This window comes from Monocercomonoides exilis, assembly GCF_001643675.1.
Source record: "Monocercomonoides exilis strain PA203 chromosome Unknown scaffold3-2548433, whole genome shotgun sequence".
Classification (NCBI taxonomy): domain Eukaryota; phylum Preaxostyla; order Oxymonadida; family Polymastigidae; genus Monocercomonoides; species Monocercomonoides exilis.
The window spans coordinates 1,551,990-1,572,682 of NW_027150548.1; the positions used below are offsets into that span (position 1 = coordinate 1,551,990).

Consider the following 20,693-nt stretch of genomic DNA (forward strand, 5'->3'; position numbering starts at 1 on the left):
CATCAAATTATTCATCAAAATGAATTCTTCAGCCGAAAAATAATTGTTTCAAAAAAATCTATTTAATTTCCGAATAAAAATTGAGCGCACGCGAGAGAAACGAATGCAAACAAGAAATAAATTGTTATCCACATGCACAAAAGCAAGCAATTTAACAATATTATCAACGATTCATAAGATTTCCTCTTCGATTTTCGCTTCACGTTGCATCTCTCCCCTTTCCACCAATTAAGCCTTCATCCATATTCATTCCAATCAAATTGCATCACAGTTTGAAAATGATTAGGATCACAGTATCAGCTCAAATACTCGCTGCATTCCTCACCATAAATCTGGTTCGTGGAGAGAACATCGCAAACAGCATCATCAGAGGCGCTCGCCCAGACAAGGTGGAGCATGCATCGGGAAATCACATCTGTGGTGCTCAGACAAGCTTCGCCCTCATCAACACCTCCTTGTGTGTGACCCATCTCAACATCATCCCCCTCGCTGGTTGCCCACTCCTCACTGCCCAACACCACTCAACTGCCTCCATCTGCTCCTCCACTTGCACCATCCACCCACCTTCCCTCACCAACAGCCACCACCACCACCACTGCCCCCTCTTCCTCTCTGCCCATGCCTCCATCGCCCTCACAAACTTCTCCCTCACCACCCACCAACCAGCCATCTTCTCCTTCCCCCTCTTCTCCACCCCAAACAATCTCCTCCCACATGCCCACTCCCCAATCCCTGCCTCCTTCTCCATCTCTCACTCCTCTTTCTCCTCATTCGTCTCCCTCGTCCAGCCCTTCCTTTTTTCTCCTTCTTCCCTCTCTTCCCCATCCCCTTCTCCTTCCCCTTCCCTTTCCCCTTCTCCTTCATCTTCCTCATCCTCATCCTCATCCTCTTCTTTTTCTTCCTCTTCCCCTTCCCTTTCCCCTTCTATTTCCTCTTTCCCTTCCCCTCTCCATATCCATCACCAATCCCATCCTCACCTCCAAATCCACCTCAATCTCCATCTCTCAAACACCCTCTTCTCCAACATCTCATCTCCCCAATCCCCTCTATCACTTCCATCCCTTCCCTCACACTCACTCAATCCATTCACCTCAACCACCTCTTCCTCTTCCCTCTCTTCCACAAACACCAATACCAACACCAATTCAATCCCCTCCTTCTCCCTTCGCTCATCTCTTTCCATCCACTCAACCATCTTTATCCACACCCACAACCCCATCGATGGTGCTGTCCTCCCCAACCTCAACAGCCCATCCACTTCTCTCTCTGCATTCAATGCCTCTTTTCTTCACCAAACACGATCTTCACCAAATGCTGCTGTTGTACATGTTGGAACTGAATCTCAAAGAGCGAAACCTGGAAGACTGGATTCTTTTGATCTGAACAGCCACAAATTTGAATGGTGCGAATGGAAAGATACAACTGGTGGAGCTGTCCATGGAGGAGCGCTTTATGTTTATTGTGCAAATGCAAACCTCACAATCACTTCTTGTTCGTTCAACAAATGTTCGGCAAGCGATCATGCCGGAGCGTTATATTGCAATAGTTTGTTAAAAATTGATATCACAAAATCCAATTTCACAAGCTGTACAGCTGCCCATGGAGGAGCAGTCCATGCTACAAGTCCACGATCAAATTCTGTTTGGACATTCTCAGAAAACAGAGTGGAAAGTTGTTCAATAACAAACTGGTGCGGAACTGGTTGGTATTTTGCTCTAGGAAATGATTATACAAATTTTCAATTTCTATTTTCCAAATGCAAGTGCATTGCAAATTCTGGTGGTAATTCTGCTGGTTCTCTAACATTTTCAAATCCTCCTGTAAATAAGCCAAATCAATTTTTTGTTAATGATTGCCAATTCATAAACAATAAATTAACTGCTTCTTCGACATATGGAGGTGCTGCCATTTATTTTCTTTCAACTTATTCCTGGATGAGCGGGTTCAAATTCATCACATTCTGTTTCTTCGATGGAAACACTGCCACAAATGGCAGAGGAAACGATGTGTTCTTCAGTGGCAATGCAATCACTCAATCTCCGTTTGAGAATTGTGGCTCAACAACTCCAACACAAAGAGTGTGGAATCAAGGAACGGCTGACAATGCAGTGTATAATGGCTGGCTCCCTCTCATTGCTCAGAACAAAATCGTTTCTAACAGCGGAACTGATGCTGATGCCTGTGGCAGACCCCAACAAACCCCATGTGCTACCATCGAGTATGCCCTCACTGGCTTCATTTCCCTCCTCCAAGACGCCTCTCTCACCCTCCTTTCCTCAATATTTGTTCCAACTCAAACACTCACCTTCAGCGCGGTTTACACAAAAACAACAGGAAATAATGACTTTTTTCTGATTTCTTTATGATTCCTTCCATTTTCTTATTTTCACCATTTTCCATATCATAGAAAAATTCATAAGCTATCATAGCTTTTTCAATTGGAGTATATATCATCATTATTTTTTCAGAAATCCATAACATCAACAAGACAAAAATATTTCTTCGTCATTACCTCATCTAATTTTTCTTCTCCATCAACTACAAATTAAGCTCATGAAAAAAGATTCATTGCTGTCGTATCTTCAAAATACATTTCTTCAAGCATAGCAACAATCTCTTCAAAAATATCTGTTTCTTTTATCACTCCCATTTCTCCCTTTTTGAGCGCTGCAGACGCACTTATTTCATAGAATTATCCTTCGATTATTGATCTTCCTGAAACAACCGCTTTCTCTCTTTGTTTCATCTTCTGCGATATATTGAAGGCGCATGTAATAATGCAACCTCTCGAAGATCATCCACATAATCGTTCGTTCCAAATAACGTCTTCTGCCCTGCTCCTTTTGTTTTCTGTGAATTCTTTCAATCTCAAAATGAATTATGCAGAGGCAACCTTCATGGATTGTGCACCCGATGATCGGCTTTTCTTGGTTTGATATTAAATCACTTCCGTTGACATACAATTTCAGCTGATATTCTGCGATAGAATAAATAATCCTTTTGTGCTTCCGAAAAGAAAATAAAAGATGACGCTTGGCCCTGAATTCGATGAGAATTTGAATGAAATGGAAATGACAATTTTTGTTGTTCGTCGAAGAAGGCTGGTGAAAAAGAAGACGATTTTAATGAAATGAAATCAATTCGTTCAAATTACCTTTTTTCATCATCAAAATTGTGAATGAAAAATGAAGACTAGTTCAGTGATTGATTGAAGAGATGAAGGGAAGTAAATGAAATAATTTTTTATTCAATTCAGCGACTCTGCCGAATTGAGCTGTATAAATGCACTCGACATACGAGCATCCGATACGAAGTGAGAAGAAGAAGAAGCAGAATATGCATGTGGAGATGGAGAAATCTCAAAAACTTCAATGATTTTTCCGTGGAAATATGTTAGAGTGATTTATATGATGTTGCCGATGAGATAAAACATTGTATTTGATAAGTTGCCTTCAAGAGGAATATGAAAACCCTCATCGCAAAATCTATTGCAATAGATTTTTGTAAATCAACAATGTTGGTTTTCCAAAAATCATTGATTCCTTTGGGCAATTTCCCTTCCTTTCCCCTCGGAAATAGAAAATGAAAATATCTCTCAGTTCTTTCTTTTTTTTCTTTGTTATTTTCCTCTTCCGTTCAGCCCTCAATATTCTCAGAAAATATCAATCCATTCATTTTCTTCACCTTTCACAGTCTCTTCCAAAATATCTTCTCACCTCCTTTCTTCTCTCATAAAAGCGCTCCTCTTTCAAGCCTTTCAACATTTCTCAATTTTCCTCTTCTTTCAAGCTTTTACCCTCTTTTCCTTCTCTTCCAAATTCCATTTCTCCAATTTGTCTCAAATATCTTCCTCACCATCCTCAGCCACTTCTCTACATATTTACTATATTATCTTCTCAAAATCCCCACCCACTCTTCCCCACCCCTTTGTCTCAGAATTTCTTTCATTCAAAAACCCCTCTTGAAATATTAACATTCCAAAAACCACTCAACTCCCACCCCCTGCCACAAAAAATATTCTTCCATCTCTTCTCTGCCCCATATCCCTCATGTGCCTGGTGTTGATGAGATAAACCTCAAATACTGTTTTGTATCGTTGAGAATATTATTAAAGGAGATGATCATGCCAAAAACAGAAAAAACCCCTTTGGACATCCACCACAATGTGTACGGGCTGAGAAGACCCTCCAGTGAGATACACGATGTATTTTGTGGAGAAGGATGCAATGCTGCAATTTGACCATTCTGATGCTGAAATGAAGAGATTGAATTTTTGAATGATGATGGCCGTGGAAATGAGGCTGTTTGGCGAAAAACAGTCGAGGGGTAATTTGGTCTTTATTTATTTTATTTATATGAATATTTGCCTGTTGACTGTTTTTGTGTTGTTTTCAGGGCAGGAGGTGGAAATGAATGAAAATGAATGAAAGCGGGATATCTCGTTGTGCATGGTGACCACCGAGTTGGGAGAGCGAATTCATATGGAAAGTGCCCAGGGTGAAGGGATTGGGAAGGGAATTGGAGATGATATTTTCAGACGAAAAACAAGGATATTTTTCAATGAGAAAGATGGAATTTGAGTTAAATACATAAATCTCACATTTTTCAGAAGAGCAAGAAATCGATGCATTTGATGGAGAAACAACTGATGGAAAGGATGATTTGCGAATCAGATGATGAAACACTTGAAAAAGGAAGGAATAATGAAATTGAATTGAAGAAAATAGTTGCCAATGGGATAAAAAACAGAAAATTGCCTTTAAAAATAGGTTCTGAAGGTTTGCTGTTATTATTATTTTTTTGAAGTGATTATTTATTTTTTTGTTCAGGATGTTGAAAGAACGAGGGATTATATGGCTTTGAAGAATAAAAAGAAAAGCAAGGAAGAAAAATGAAATGAAGATTGATGAAATTCAAGATATTTCGAAGATGCCTGGCATTAACCTTTGGCGAAGAATTATTTTTGAGGAAAGAAGATTTTTTTGAGAAAGAGGGGATGTTAAAGAAGAAGAGACGGAATGAAAAAGGGATTTACATAGCTTTCCAATTTTTTGTTGGCGAGGGGGATGATAGAGCTGAATGTTTGATGGATTTGGAGGATCTTATATGCAGGAAAAGATACAAAAACGGAAGAAGAAAGAAGGAAAAGATTAATTCTGCGAAAATTTTTGTTTTTATTTATTAGCATTCGCCTTCACATTTTTCAGCAGCCGATCATCTTGTGCAATTCCTGCATCATCATCTTCTTCTTCCAATGTATAGATGTCATTTCATATCGCACAATTTCTTCTTCTTCTTCTTCTTCTTCTTCTTCTTCTTCTTCTTCTTCTTCTTCTTCTTCTTCTTCTTCTTCTTCTTCTTCTTCTTCTTCTTCTTCTTCTTCTTCTTCTTTTTCTTCTCCTTCTTCTCCTTCTCCTTCTCCTTCTTCTTCTTCTTCTTCTTCTTCTTTTTCTTCATTCACGCCATTTGATTGAATTTCTTCATATTTTGCGTCTTCACAAGAGATTGTTAGAGAAATGAAGAAAGATATTTTTGAAGAAATGAAACAGGAACAGAAACGAGAAGAAAATAGAAAAGAAAATAGAAAAGAAAATAAATAGAATGATGAGAATGAAGATAGTTAGGAGAGTTTAGAGAGCATGATGAATGGAAATATGATTGAGAGAATTGAAGAGATTTTTTTTTTTGAATGAAAAGAAGAAGATATTTGGAAATGTAGTTTGAGAAGGAAATTTGATTTGAGAAGAGAAGAAACAGGAATTTACACAAAGAAATGTATTTGGATAAACAGAGGATAAATTTGAATGAAGAAATAACAAATAGGGGTAAATGACGAAATGCAGAAGAAATCAAAAGTTTTGAATAAATGAGTCAAAGAAGGAATGAGAGGAGAGGAGATGATAGAGAAAGAAAAAATAAGAGATGGAAGCAGGAAAAGCATTTCATTGGAGAATTTGGAACGAAAAGCTAGAATCGGTCATTTTTTCTCAGCGTTTTCAGCTTGTCCATTATTATACACTCTTTCAGCTGGGGTTGTTGAGCCACAATTCTCAAACGGAGATTGAGTGATGGAACTGCCACTGAAGAACACATCGTTTCCTCTGCCATTTGTGGCAGTGTTTCCATCGAAGAAGCAGAATGTGATGAATTTATTTCCACTCATCCAAGTGAAGGTGCTTGTGCAACATAGAGCAGCACCTCCATAAGATTTTGAAGCAGTCAGATTGTTACTGATGAACTGACACTCAACGATTGAAAACTGGCTTGGTTTATTTTGTGGAGGCCAATGAAATGTGAGAGAGCCAGCCGCATCACCACCAGAATTTGCGATACACTTGCAGTTAGAAAACAGGAATTGGCAAGTTGTGGTCATGTTATCAAGCCTGAAATACCAGCCAGTTCCGCACCAGTTTGTTATTGAACAACTTTCCACTCTGTTTTCTGAGAATGTCCAAACAGAATTTGATCGTGGATTTGTAGCATGGACTGCTCCTCCATGGGCAGCTGTACAGCTTGTGAAATTGGATTTTGTGATATCAATTTTTAACAAACTATTGCAATATAACGCTCCGGCATGATCACCTGTTGAGCAATTTTCAAAAGAGCAAGAAATGATTGTGAGATTGGCATTTGTGCAAACAACTTGAAGTGCACCACCAGATGAAGATCCACTATTTGAGTCATTCCATTCGCACCACTCAAATTTATGGCTGTTCTCATCGAATGAAGACAATCTTCCAAGTTTCACTCTTTGAGTTTCATTTCCAATGTGTTCAACAGGTTCATTTGGTGAAGAGCGTGTTTGGTGGAGAAAGGAAGTGTTGAAGGCAGAGAGAGAAGTGGCAGGGCTGTTGAGGTTGGGAAGGATGGAACCATCGATAGGGTTGTGGGTGTGGAGGAAGATGGATGAGTGGATGGAGAGGGATGAGTGAAGGGAGGAGGAGGGGATTGTATTGATGTTGATGTTGGTGGAAGAAAAGATTGAGGTTGTTGAGATGAAAGGATTGAGTGAGTGGAAGGGAAGGGATGGAAGTGACAAATGGATCATGAAAGAAATCAAAGAATGAAATGATGCTTTGAAAATACTTAATTTTATAGAAAGAGCTTTTGAGGTTTGTTATGTTTAAGACAATGAAATTGTTCAGAGTTTTTTAATTTCCCTATTTATAAGATTTTCGTACAAATAAAAATCGCATCTCATGCGTATTCTTCAAGATACACATAAAAACATTGGTTCAGCAAACATTTGACTCACATATTAGTTTGCATATAAAAGCTTTATTTGATGAAATTTGCATGTTAAATTTATTCTTTATTGGCGAGTTATTAATCATTCAACTTTTATTAATGGAACCCAATTTTTCTGGCTCCCAAGAGCACATCTGAAAAAATTTAATAATTGAAGACCTTCGAAAATTGATAATTTCCTATCCCTGAAAATATTTTTTAAATCAGTGATTATTTTTGATTTCAAACCTTTTCAATCAAAAAATTCGGAAAATAAAATATATTTGGAAAAAGAAAAATAATTTCCAAATGAAAGAAAACTCATTTATAGAGAGTCACTTTTTTTAATTTTTTTATCTCCGACATAAAGTTTTGCTAATATCGCAACGCAAAGAGCTTCTGATAATGAAATTTCCAAACTGTCAATAAAAACAATGCAATTATCCACATGGGTGATTATTTTTGATTCCATTATTTCTCTATCAAAATTTTCCATTTGAGAATTCACTTTGAATATTGATAAATATGAACTAAAAAAATCATAACATTTATCAAAGATAATTTTTCATGAACATATGGGTGGTTATTTAAGAAATCATAACTTTTTTTGGAGTGTTTGTTTTTCAAAGGTTGGTTGTCATTGGAAAGAGATTATGTATTCAAATAAAAAATTTTGTGTTATTTGCTGAAAATAACAATATTCGAGGAAAGGAATAATTATTTCTTATGTGATATTTTTCTTTTCGAAAATATCAGTTCGAAAATATCCCTTTTATATCAACAAAAGAACAAAGAAAAATAAAAAGGCTTGTTGAAAAGACATTTTCATCTTTATTTGAACTAAAACATTTGGTGCAAAATAATTTACTTCATGCATTATTATTGAAAAATTTTGCATTTTTGATGAACTTTTTGTGATCAAAAAATATGAAAAAAATGTGTCCATTTTATGACAAATGCGGAATGTCACAAAACTTCATGATTTAATTTCAATGATGCCTGCTTTCAGATATGTAAATCCAATTTATTTTGAAATCTGATACAGTGAAATAAAGTTATGAGTGAAACATTTTTTTTTTTGCTTTGTGCATTAAAAGCTTGAAAGTCTGTATTTTCCCCCATATATTTTTTAAGCAGTTGTGACTAATTTTTATTTGAATACATAATCTCTTTCCAATGACAACCAACCTTTGAAAAACAAACACTCCAAAAAAAGTTATGATTTCTTAAATAACCACCCATATGTTCATGAAAAATTATCTTTGATAAATGTTATGATTTTTTTAGTTCATATTTATCAATATTCAAAGTGAATTCTCAAATGGAAAATTTTGATAGAGAAATAATGGAATCAAAAATAATCACCCATGTGGATAATTGCATTGTTTTTATTGACAGTTTGGAAATTTCATTATCAGAAGCTCTTTGCGTTGCGATATTAGCAAAACTTTATGTCGGAGATAAAAAAATTAAAAAAAGTGACTCTCTATAAATGAGTTTTCTTTCATTTGGAAATTATTTTTCTTTTTCCAAATATATTTTATTTTCCGAATTTTTTGATTGAAAAGGTTTGAAATCAAAAATAATCACTGATTTAAAAAATATTTTCAGGGATAGGAAATTATCAATTTTCGAAGGTCTTCAATTATTAAATTTTTTCAGATGTGCTCTTGGGAGCCAGAAAAATTGGGTTCCATTAATAAAAGTTGAATGATTAATAACTCGCCATTAACATGAAGATAATTTCAAAAATTCAAATGGACTTTCTCCAACAAATACAAAACAATTCACATAACTTAGCACAAATTTTATGAAAAATCATTATGTCATTTCTCGTGGAGAAATAATTTTTTCTTTTCAAACAATTTTTATTAACTTTTTGATCAAAACATTCAAGAAAATAGAAATGGAAATTCTAATTATTTTACGAAATTTATTTGCAACTGTATTTATAGTTTGGTTTATACTATGGATGCGCAATGCGGGGCATGTTAAAGTTATCGGAAAAGGAAGATACCCTTTCCATTTTCTAAATGGAAAAGAATCAAAATTTTTTTATTTCCCTCATTGGAAATACGGAATTTCACAAAAGTTAAATACTGCAGGAGCATATTTAGAGAATAAATCAAAAAAGCGCCCTTTGAGAGAGTTTCTTGAAGGTTTGGATGGAGGAAAATTTTCTCTTGATTGGTTTGTTGATGAAAATGCAACTAAGCTTCATGATTCCTCGCCAATAGTTGTCTTTGTACATGGAATTAATGGAGGGAGCAGCGAACCTCCTTTGCAGAAATTTGCTTTGCGATGCGTGAAAGAAATTGGATGGAGATCTGTATGTGTAATATTTCGAGGCTGCTGCGGAACAAAAATTAACACATATCGCAGTTATCATGGTGGATACACCGAAGATTTTCATATTGCATTAAAAACAATTCAAGAGCGATATCCTTTGGCTCCGATTGCAGTCGTTGGTTATTCTTTAGGTGGTAATATGGTTGCAAAATATTTTGGTGAAAGAGAAAGTAAGACAAGACCAAAAAAGCTTTATGGACATTTGACGAATAACGAGGCAATCCCTTCTAATGTTGTATGTGCTGCTGCTGTTTGCTGCCCTTTTAATTTTATAGCTACCGATAAATACATATCAAAGAAAGATTTAATTCAAGTCGGAAAAGGAATGATAAAATATATCGATAACCAAGGTCCATTTTTGCAAGACACTGACATGTATCGGAATTTTTTTGCTCAAAACGATCGTTCTTCTTTTACGATTGATAATTATTTTACGAAAAATTTCTTTGGATATGAAACAGTCTATCAAATGTACGACGAGATGTCATGCTGGCACTATTTAGACGGAATCCGCCATCCGTTTCTCTTTATTTCTACTAAAAACGATCCGGTGTCGATTTACAAAGCGTTTCCAACAAAAGTCCTCAAGTCTGCTGGAGATTATGTTGGCGCTCTGGTTCTTCCTGGTGGAGCACACTTAGGAATGTTTGAAATGTTCAGTACAAAAAAGACGTTTGATGAAGAATTGCTATTGAAATATTTTTCTTATTACTTCAATTCCACAAAGACAAGACAAGAATCAAAACAGGAGTAATATTGTTAATGATCATTATATTTTCTATGTGAAATTTTGTATTTTTATGTTTAAAGTATTTAAATTGATGCATTTCATTTTTTTTTCCCTTGAATAAACATTTCACAAACGGTCGAAAGCATTCTTTTGTTGTACTCGCGAGAAATGAAGAGCAATGAGCTAATCTGGGCACTTTTTTACAAATGAAAATCGATTTTCTCGTTCTCTTTCAAAAATACAATTATTTGTCATGAACTGAAGGAGCAATACAGGCAATATGCAATAGTATGCATTTCCGTGTTAATCAATAATTTATTGTTGCAAACAACTTTTGAGAATTTTTCAAAATACAATTATCCAACTTTTCAATAATTGTTTCGATAAAACTTCGAACCTTTTTTTTCCTAAAAAATAATAATGCCAAAGAAAAATTTAAACAATTACCTTCATTTTCGTTATATAAAAATCTAGACTTCATGAGCATAAAAAAAAAAAAAAATATGTTTTTTAAAGTGACGAAATTTTCATCAAGATTAACTCAAAAAACAATTTTCATTTATCAGATGCAATCCAAATTGAAAATACCAATATAAAAACAAGGCTTGCATCTAAATCAAGCTTTCGCAATAATATGATTTTATTATTTATCCTGTTTTCAATATTATGGGGCATAGACAAATGAGAGATCCTGAAGATAAAACTTGGCAAAGATTTACCCTTCTTGGAATAAATGTTTTTCTTTTATTAGTTGGATTAGCGGCTATTATTTTGGGGGCCGTTTACGTAAAACTTCATTCCATATTGTGGCCTTTGATTATTGTTTGCTTTTGCTATTTATCTGTTTATTTTTAACATATTTTAATTTTTTTTTAAAAGTTTGGAATTGTTTTATTTGTATCTTCTTTGATGAGCATTATTGGATGTTTGCGTTATTTATTCGTTCCAAAATTTAACTTATGATAATTTTAGCATTTTTCAAAAGCTATTCAAAGATATCCAGCGTCTTTTATCAAATTGCTCTTTACATTTCATTTATCCTTATGTTTTGTGGAGTTATTTTGATTGTTTTGTTGGCATTTAGTAGCTGGGCAATTCTTGCTTGTTTGTAATTTTTTTAGTATTTCGCATAAAATATTTACATTTTTCTTTTGTCTTAAGTGATCGGAACAAAATTTGGATATACAGAGATCTCTTCTATTGTTGATTATAAATGCGATCCGCTTGAGATATCATGTGCAAATGAATTAACAAATAGATTTTTCAAATATCCTCGAATAGGATTGTATGTTGTAATTGGAGCTGTTGCTGCCCTTCTGATAAATGTTACATTTATATGTATGCAATTTATTTCTTCCAACTGATTTATTATCTTTTTCTTTTTCTCATTATAAACTATTTGCATTTATCTGAAAAGTTATTGTGAAAGGAAAGCATACATTCGTCAAGTTTTTGATGAAATTTGTTTCGCTGCTGATGCTCCTTTTGGGAGTTTTGCTTCTAGTTTTTGGCATCAATCAATTATCTGTGACGGTTTGCAAGAATTTTTTTTGTTTGTTCTTATTTAATCTTTTTTTATCATTTTAATTTCTTCAAAGAAAAATATAATATCTGAAAATGGATTAAAGATAGTTTGACTCATTAATTATTTCACTTGTGCTTATCATCAAGTTGTTTTGATTATTATTTATTTTTACCAAAAATTCAAAAATAAAATAAAAAATAAAATAAAAAAATAAAAAAAAATTTCTTCCCTTCTGGAAATGAAGATATTCATCATTTTCATCGCAGTTGGGGTGTTGTTTTTGCTGGCGTCTCTCTTCTCGCTTGTGGGCTCGTGCACGCAGCGAAAGAAGAAGAAATGGATTGCAATTCTCATTCTGAATGTGGTTGTGCTGTCGCTTTCTTTTCTGGTGCTTCTGGCTCCTTCGATCATGGCACTGGTGATGTCTGGCTACATCACAAAGACTATCAATGAGAACAAAGAGGTGTGTGCCAGTTTGAAAGGGATAGGAAAGAAAGGAAGGAAAGAGGAAAGAAGAGAGAGAGAGAGAGAGAGAGAGAGAGAGAGAGAGAGAGAGAGAGAGAGAGAGAGAGGGAGGGAAAGGGAAAGAGGAAGCAATGGAAGAGGATGATGGAGAAATTTTGAGGGATTTGTAAGATTAATTTATCATTTTGTTTGAAGTAAATGCTATTATTATTACTATAACTATTATTATTATTAATCTTTTGATAACTATTTGGCTTTTCTATTTTCTGTATCGTTTTCCTTCGATCAATATTTTTTTTTTCTTTTTATTTTCCACATTTAATTTCCATTAATTTATTTATTTCCTTAATTCACCATTAATTTTAATAATACTAATAATTTTAAAAATAATTCAGTTGTTTGAGACCGTTGTCGACTTCTTTGATTTGGCCAAAGATTATCCGCTGGATGACAAGATTAAGTTTATGACCAGCATCATCACTGGTATCCTCGGAATGGTCGCTGCTGTTGGTATGCAATTATTAGCTATTGGTGTTGCGAATAAATTTGGATGAAATTATGTTTTGTTTGATTTGTTTCTTTGCATTTTTCTTTTTGTCTGTCTTTTCTTTTTTTTCCTTATTATTTCTTTATATATAAAATTCTTAACTGTTATTTTATTTCATAATTTCACCATTTCTTCAATTCCTATTCCAATTCCAATTAATAATATTAATATTAATATTTATATTTTTATTATTAGGCTTCACATTCAGCTTCTTCTGTCTGCTGGCAATTGCAATGGCATTCGCAAAGATGTGTCTGTTAGGCGATGAGGATCTTTCAATGAATTCGTTCGACTATCGATTCTCTACAAGACAGAGAAGAAACGACATAGAAGAACAAAAACGTTTATTGGACTAAATTATTGGACAAAATAATAATAATAATAGGAAACTAAAACAAAAGGAAAAAAAAAAATTCTTTCTTGCCTGCTTTACATTATATATTTCATTTGTTCATGTCAAAAACTATTAGAGTGTCATCTTCATTTATCGTGACGAAATTGCTTGATTTCGATGAAGCCTTATTCAAACCTTAACTTTTTTCTTCTTAACATTTTATCTCTACGCTTTTTTCTAAAAAATCGTGAGTGATGCCCAGTCTTAAAGAGACTGTTATTTAATCTTTGTTGTTTGCGAAGTTATCATTTTTGAAGAGTATTTATTTTTGGGTTGATTTTGTTGTTTTGACCTTTCAATATGATTTCGAACGTTTTGGAACATATAGCAATACACCAAATATAATTTAGTTTTTATTACAACATTTAATTAATGATAATTTAATTTGTTTCTTCCAATTTCTAAAATGTTATGGATCAAGATCAAATTACCAATTAACTCTGAGGACTTGGCAAAAAGATCTTGCGAAGATTATGATCTGTGCTTTATGGATTCATTTCTTTGCATTTGTTTTTTCCTCAGACTTAGATCCAACTCCAGTATCTACTGCAAATTGCATTGATTGCGAAAACCAGAGATTTTCTCCTTTAACAGAAGTAACACCAAATAAAAACCTTCTTAATGCGTGGAAATTATCAGAGTTTAAAAATCTCACGAGTCCTCATTTCTTTTACCCCGAGTTATCAATCATTCTCTGCTGTTTAATTTGTTCGAACACTTCAGTTATAATGAATAATATTTTCTTTTATCAAAAGAGTTCCCCCTGCGCAATACTTAGGGACAATGATTGTTCTTTGATCATTGAGAACAGTGACATTTTTTCAGAATTGTTAATCACACAACCACTTGTTATTTCATCTTCGTCTCTGATTTTGAAAAATATTACGTTGAAGGGTACAGAGCAATGGAGCCAACGGCAATCCTCAATTTCACAATTTACATCTCTTTCTGCTTCTGTCAAACTTATTTCTTCAATTTTTTCTTCAATTTCTTTTTTTCAATTTTCACGTTCTTCATCGTTATTAAGCACAGGATTGGATGGAGAAGAAGCATGTGAAACTTGCTTGTTTTCAAATGTCACTTTCAAACCTTCGAAGATTCAATATTCATTCACTCAAGAAGACTTTTCACATTTATCATCTCTTTCTTGTTGTGAATTTACACAAATTGATCAAGTGCTATGTGGTGGGATTACTCGATCTTTTAATTTTTGCAATCAGATAATTTCTGAAAATTGCACATATTCTCATTGTAAACAACCGTTTTCAGCAAATTCAGTGATAACAAAGCAGCAGTTTCCAACAAAGTCCGCATCATTCACAGTTGATACATTTGAAGGATGTGTTGCAGATAGCTCCACCGCGTCAGATTGTGGTGGTGGTGTTTGCTTTGTAAACATTCAGAATGCAAATCTCATCATCAACTCGTGCTTGTTTCGCAAGTGCAGTTCGACGAATATGGGCGGAAGTGTATTTGTGAAGAATGCTTACAGAGTTGAAATAAGCAGCTGCAAATTTGTGAATTCTACTTGCAATAAGAATGGCGGAGGTGTATTTTGTGGGAATGAGCTTTCAATTTTTCTGTGCCGAAATAATTTCTTTCATTCAAATCGTGCTTCAGTTGGTGGAGGATTTTGCATTGATTCCATTTCTTGCGATGTTTTGGCAAATGATTATGAAATAGCAGAAGATGACAGAAAAGATGTTAGCATAAGTTCAATGAAGTTTGAAGACTGCTCAGCAAATGAAGGAGGAGGGATATTGTTCACTGGAGACAGCTATGTGAATCTTCATCTTACAAATTCGACGATCATACGATGCTTGTCTGTGCACCAAGGCTCTTGCCATTTTGCAATTAATAAAAAAAACCAATATTCTTCGATTGAGTGCTTTTTCATTGAGAATTGGTTCGACACAGGAATCTGCAGTGATTTGGTGATTGTGACCGACTCTCCAACTTCAATCAGTTTTAACACAAAGAAATGCTTGTCTTTTTCAAAAGAAGCGCGTGCTGCTGTCTGCTCTCGTCCAACATCAAGCGGAACAACCAACAAAGAAAGCGAAGAGTTTGTGGCTGATCCCGAAGAATTGTGCGCTGTTCGTGATTTGTTGGTAACCAAAGCTACTTCTGTGCGCCATTTTGATCTGTTAAGAGGAACAGATGATGATGCATTTTGCGGCTTTGAGACACACGAGCCATGTTTGTCGATTTCAAAGGCATTGTCAACATTACAAATGTTCAACTGGCCATTGAAATTTTCATTGGAAAATGGAGTTTATTTAGAAAATTACGATGATATTGCGATATATCAAAAGGACGTTAAGATAGTCGGGGAAAGCAAGAAGCAATCTTTTGTGTGGCAGCAAGAGTTCAAAAATCAAAAAGTGAAGACATACATTCATGGAGATGGCACTAAGATGTGCTTTAGCCAAGTCTCAGTTGTTCCTGATAAGAACTGCGTTTGCCCTTTTTTGGAGTTTGAAGGGGCATCTGATCTGCAATTCGTGGACTCTGCGATAGCTGCAAAGAGCATCCATGATGATTGCTATTCATGCGCGTTGATAAAATTGGTAAACTCGTTCTTGTCATTTGAAAATTCCACTGTGAATGGCTTTTCTTTTGATTCAGGATATTTTCTTCAGCTCATTTTAAGTGTATGAATTTTTTTTAAATATTATTTTTACAAATGAACTGATTTTTTTAATTAATCTTATAAATCTTGTGTGCGTGTGTTTTATCATAATTTTTTCTGTTTAAATAATTCGAATTTCAGGAAAAAGTTTCAATGACTGTTACATTTATGCGCTCCAACTTCACCAATCTCAGCACAGATTCCTTTTACCCTGTCTTTATGAACTTTGCCTGTTCTTTCCCAGACCCAAACGAGTATTCTGAGTCAATGTGCTTCGTCAACTTCAAAGAGTGTTCTTTTCTCGACTGCGAAAGCAACAACTCCATGTTCGGAGGGGTGCTGATGATGCCTCTTGCCTCGAGGATTCAGATGGTGCTGAACACTACCAATTTCGTTTCATGTGGCACTCGCGCCAAGCAAGGCAAAGGTGGAGCGATCTATTTGGACGGGCACTGGGGAAACTCAATCGACAGCTTCTTCGTATTCAATCTGTTTTTTGAGCAGAACGAGGCGGCTGTTGCCAAAAACATGTTTATAAGCACCCGAAATCTTCAGGGCTTTGACTTGAGTCATTTTTTGTTCACGTATTCTCCTTCGATGAATGAATGGAAGGGGTCTGTGATGGTTTACGATCCGACAGCTTATTTGGCTCCGATTGACTTGATATCCTTCCTCGACATGAAACATCGCTCGCCTTATTTTGTGTCTGGAAGACAGGACAATGCCATTGACTGGGTCACTTGCGGGGACGAAGATACTCCCTGCAAGTCAGCCGGCTTTGTGGCGCAGAGGAACGAGAAGATGGACGAGCACCGAGAAATCATCGTGCTTGACGCTTCGTACGAGTTTGAGCCTCTAAAAAGAATGGAGGTCACAATTCGTTCGAAAGATGCAGGCGCATCCCATCTTTCCAAGATGTATTTGGTGCCTTCGAAAAGCTATTCATTTGAAGAGTCCAACAGAAACGATGCAACTTCAAATTCAGATGCCAATGCAAAATGGCACGTGCAGACAGATCCTCCTCTTTCCAGAGGCATGGTTGAAGGGCACAGCGTGCTCACCATTTCATCTATCAGTTTTGTGATCGGCGAGCAGCTGCAGTCAAAAGTCGAGTCTGTTTTTGCGTTTATTGAGTGTCGTTGCAACATTGTCTATTCCATCATCACTACTGAATCCCTGTTTGCTCTCCACATTCCTGTGTTTGCTGCCGAGAACAGTAACATTGAGCTCAGCGACATCAACTTGTTTGACTCTACCATCACAAACACGCAGATGTCTGTGTTTCGAAACTGCTGTGTCGATATTGACACTTTATACGTGCACAACAACAACTTCCAAAGCTCCTCTTTCTTTTCCGTCGAAGACTTGCCTTCACCTTCTTCTTCTTCTTCACCTTCGTCTTTTCCTTCACCATTGCGTTCAAACACTCAGATGAATGGCGATATTTCCCTCAGCAAGTGCCATTTCGACTCATCTCAAACAAACTCCCCAGTGTTTGTCATCGACTGTTCTTTGAGCTTCAAGCTTTTGATAAGCAATGTGGTGTTCCAGACCATTGGCCCTATTCCTGAAGGCCCCTCAATCATCTATCTGAAGCCGAAAGAGAAAATGCACTTTTTGAGTGAAGAGCAACCAGTTGGAAACATCTGCATACGCATCAACAACTGCAACTTCACTGAATGCAAATCTGTCTGTTCTTATCAGGGCGGTATTATGCACCATCGCTTATCTGCTCTGTCCAACAGCCAGCTGATGGTGAATTCGACCTCTTTCAACGGAGGAGGGATCGAGAAAGACGGCTACGGAGGCGCAATCTTCTTGGACTGCAGAGGAGGTGGGTGCGCATTCTCAATCACGGACAATCAATTTTCGCTTGTGAGGCTGAGCGAAGGGCGTTGTGTCTTTATTGTCGCTGACGATCTGAAAGAGGTTGCACATCCGATGCGAATCCGCGTAAGACGATTGACAGCTGTGCTGAGCACTGATTTTAGAGGAGCAAAAACGGAAGATTTTGATAAAATGATGGAATTTGTGCTGTATGGAAAAGCCAATTCCACTAACGTCTGTTCAAATATGAAATTAAATGAAGCAAAAGATTTTGAAATGGAGACGCAAGATTTGCATGCGAACTACTTGAATGTTTCCAGATACCGAACAGTCTATGTGGATGGGGCAGATCCAAATGCTGAGGACTCCAAAGCATGCGGAACGGTGGGGCAGCCGTGCAAGACGTTTCTCGCCGGAGCTGGCCGATTGAGCGAAGATTTCTGTGCTTTGTGTCTGTCAAACAGCATTGAGATTCGCAGGGAGATGGTTTTGTCGTCTGTTGAGGTGCAGTCCTGCAAGAGTTTTGAAAGAGCGCAGATTCTCATTGGAGAATTTGACACAAACAGCACTGGGGCTCTTTTGAACATCTTCGGAGAAGTTCATTTTTCCACCTGTGATTTCAGGTTTAAAAACTGTGAAACGGAACATTGCTCAATATTTCTGGCAGAGAGAAATGATTTGACCGTTAACAATTGCTCATTTTCCTCGTTTTCTGAAGATTATTTGTCTTTTGCATATGTTCCTTCAAAGAAATCGCCGAGCCACAATTCATCTATTCACCCTGTTTCTATCAATGCCAGTTCAAAAGTGACAGCTGCTCTTTCGTGCAAGTTGTTTCTGATCGTCACAGGAACACTCAATATGCTGTACGTTACATGCTCCAACCTCAAATTTTATGTCCCCGCTTTTACGTTCGAGTACAACAGCCAATGCTCAATTATTCATTCTGATTTTGACTCCATTTCCCTCATCAACAGCTCACTAATCACAAAAAGCAGTGGAAAATTGCAACAAAAATTTTCCGGAAAATTTGAGCTGGTGAACTCGACATTTACGAATATCGTGTGTTCTCAAGGAGGATCTGCTGTCTTGCTCAGCATCGATCCATTTATGCCAGTCAAAATACAGAACTGCTATTTCGATGGCTGTGGAAGCAACTGCTCTTCTGTGTGTGGCTCTGTGATTTCTGTCTTGTTCTCTGGCGCTCTGATCTCAGACACCATTTTCAAGGGATACAAGAAACCCATTCCAAATGAAAGATCTTTGAATGAAATGAATGAGTCTATTGTGAATGATGTTGCAATGGATATAGAGAATAAAGAAGAAGAAGAAGAAGATGATGATGATGTATGTGGCTGGAGAGGGGCGATGATGCATTTATCTACACTTCCTGCTCGATTAAGCAACACATCCTTCATCAACGCACCAGACGGAGCTGTTTCAATGGTATCTTCTTCACTCGCCATCGCCTCTTCCTCCTTCATCGACAATGGCGTGACTGCTGGCAAGTGGAAGGAGATCCACCACAACATCCACTGCAAAGGAAATGGCTCTGTCGAAGTGATGTCGCTTGCCCCAGACAACAGCGCCAGCAACAACCGCTCTCCGCTCTGGTTCCAAATGGAAGAATGCTCACTCATCCTCTCTCCTTCTCTGACTCCGCTGACATCGTCGTTGTTTGTGCCAGAGCTGACAAGAGTGACCTACACAGCAAACGAGCAACTGCTGCATATGACTTTCAAAGGAACAAACTTGTTTCCCTGTGGCTTGTCGTTCATGCTTGCCACATCTGATCCGAATGACAATCCACTCAGCTTCGAATTCTCGTCGTTTGAGTCATCAAATATAGCTTATGCATCTGTTCCCATTTCACAGCTTGTGTTTTCTTCTTCTTCCTTTTCTTCTTCTTCTTCTTCTCCTTCTCCTTCTAATATTTCTGTATGTAATTCTTTGCCTTCTTCACATTCACTCACTTCAACTCAACTTTCTTGTGAACCAAAAAGTTCTTTGTATGTTTCATCATCATTACAATCATCATTATCATTATCACCACATTTTCCATGTATTTCCTTCATTCGCCACTTTACTTCATTTTTCTCTTTCTTTTCTTCTCTCTTCTCTTCTTTCTTCTCTTCATTCCACACCCATGCCTCTCTCTCTTCTGTCCCCATCCAATCTCTATTAGCGTGTCTTGTCTATCCCACCAGTGATTATTCTGTTAATGACACAGCCCACACACAATATGTCGTTCTCGCTGCTGAAAAGACAAAGAGCAAAAATGACATCTCAAAAGAGCAAGTTGTTCTCTTTATTTCGCTGTCAATTGGGCTGAGTGTGGTTTTGCTGGGCGTTTTGGGTGTGATTGTGTTTGTTGTGGTTAAAAGGAAGAGGAAGAGGAAGAAAGAGAGGAAGAATAAAAGAGGTATGGATTTGTTTGACTCACAAATGAGCACTCCAATTAACTCGGGGGATTATATTCTTTACTCCTCCTCCTCTTCTTCTTCATCTTCCGCTTCCCCTTCCCCTTTCTCTTTCTCTTTCTCTTCGCCTGAGCTGAAAGTGAATCACTCAAGCAGCAGTGGCATTTTAGAAAGCCGTCCATTCAAACTGCCTTTGGATGAGCAACCTCCGAATTTTGAAGATTGAAATGTGATATATTTTTATAATAATAAATATGTTTCTTTTTTTATGTATTTTTTATTTTTTATTTTTTATTATTATTTTTATTTTTAATTTTGTTTTAGTTAATTTTTTGCACATTACTATAATTATTTATTTGATTTCGCACAATTTTCTGTTTTTTTTAAAAAGATGTTTGAAGTGAAATGCCAAATTTATTCATTTTGAGGTCATTATCATTGGTCTATGCAATGTGTTTTATGTCGGAGTAATTGTTAAAATGTAATTTGAGAATAGAAAATGTATTTTATTATGACTTTTTTCTGATTCATATTGATTTCTATTTTTCCGAAAAACTTCAGTTTTTTGACTGATGGG

General features: G+C 36.3%; 4 protein-coding genes across 4 annotated transcripts; 3 read left to right on the forward strand and 1 right to left on the reverse strand.

The window, feature by feature from the left end:
- Window positions 1-424: 424 nt before the first annotated feature.
- Window positions 425-1,195, reverse strand: MONOS_16974 (uncharacterized protein; the record flags this gene model as incomplete). The annotated part of the gene is made up of 2 exons (XM_067869853.1): window positions 425-704; window positions 1,011-1,195. 2 exons carry the CDS (start codon window positions 1,193-1,195, stop codon window positions 425-427), a joined length of 465 nt encoding a protein of 154 aa, XP_067735333.1.
- A 7,886-nt stretch (window positions 1,196-9,081) lies between these two features.
- On the forward strand, window positions 9,082-10,330 carry MONOS_16567 (putative phospholipase ABHD3; the record flags this gene model as incomplete). The annotated part of the gene is made up of 1 exon (XM_067869471.1): window positions 9,082-10,330. The coding sequence occupies exon 1, from the start codon at window positions 9,134-9,136 to the stop codon at window positions 10,328-10,330; it is 1,197 nt and encodes a 398-aa protein (XP_067735334.1). The 5' UTR covers window positions 9,082-9,133.
- A 642-nt stretch (window positions 10,331-10,972) lies between these two features.
- MONOS_15141fu16568 (uncharacterized protein) lies at window positions 10,973-13,593 on the forward strand (the record flags this gene model as incomplete). The annotated part of the gene is made up of 9 exons (XM_067867998.1): window positions 10,973-11,128; window positions 11,186-11,231; window positions 11,279-11,410; window positions 11,468-11,644; window positions 11,724-11,839; window positions 11,905-11,937; window positions 12,076-12,294; window positions 12,692-12,806; window positions 13,039-13,593. The coding sequence occupies 9 exons, from the start codon at window positions 10,973-10,975 to the stop codon at window positions 13,197-13,199; spliced, it is 1,155 nt and encodes a 384-aa protein (XP_067735335.1). The 3' UTR covers window positions 13,200-13,593.
- Window positions 13,594-13,710: 117 nt separating this feature from the next.
- Window positions 13,711-20,342, forward strand: MONOS_15142 (uncharacterized protein; the record flags this gene model as incomplete). The annotated part of the gene is made up of 2 exons (XM_067867999.1): window positions 13,711-15,891; window positions 16,011-20,342. The coding sequence occupies 2 exons, from the start codon at window positions 13,711-13,713 to the stop codon at window positions 20,340-20,342; spliced, it is 6,513 nt and encodes a 2,170-aa protein (XP_067735336.1).
- Between the last annotated feature and the right edge of the window lie 351 nt (window positions 20,343-20,693).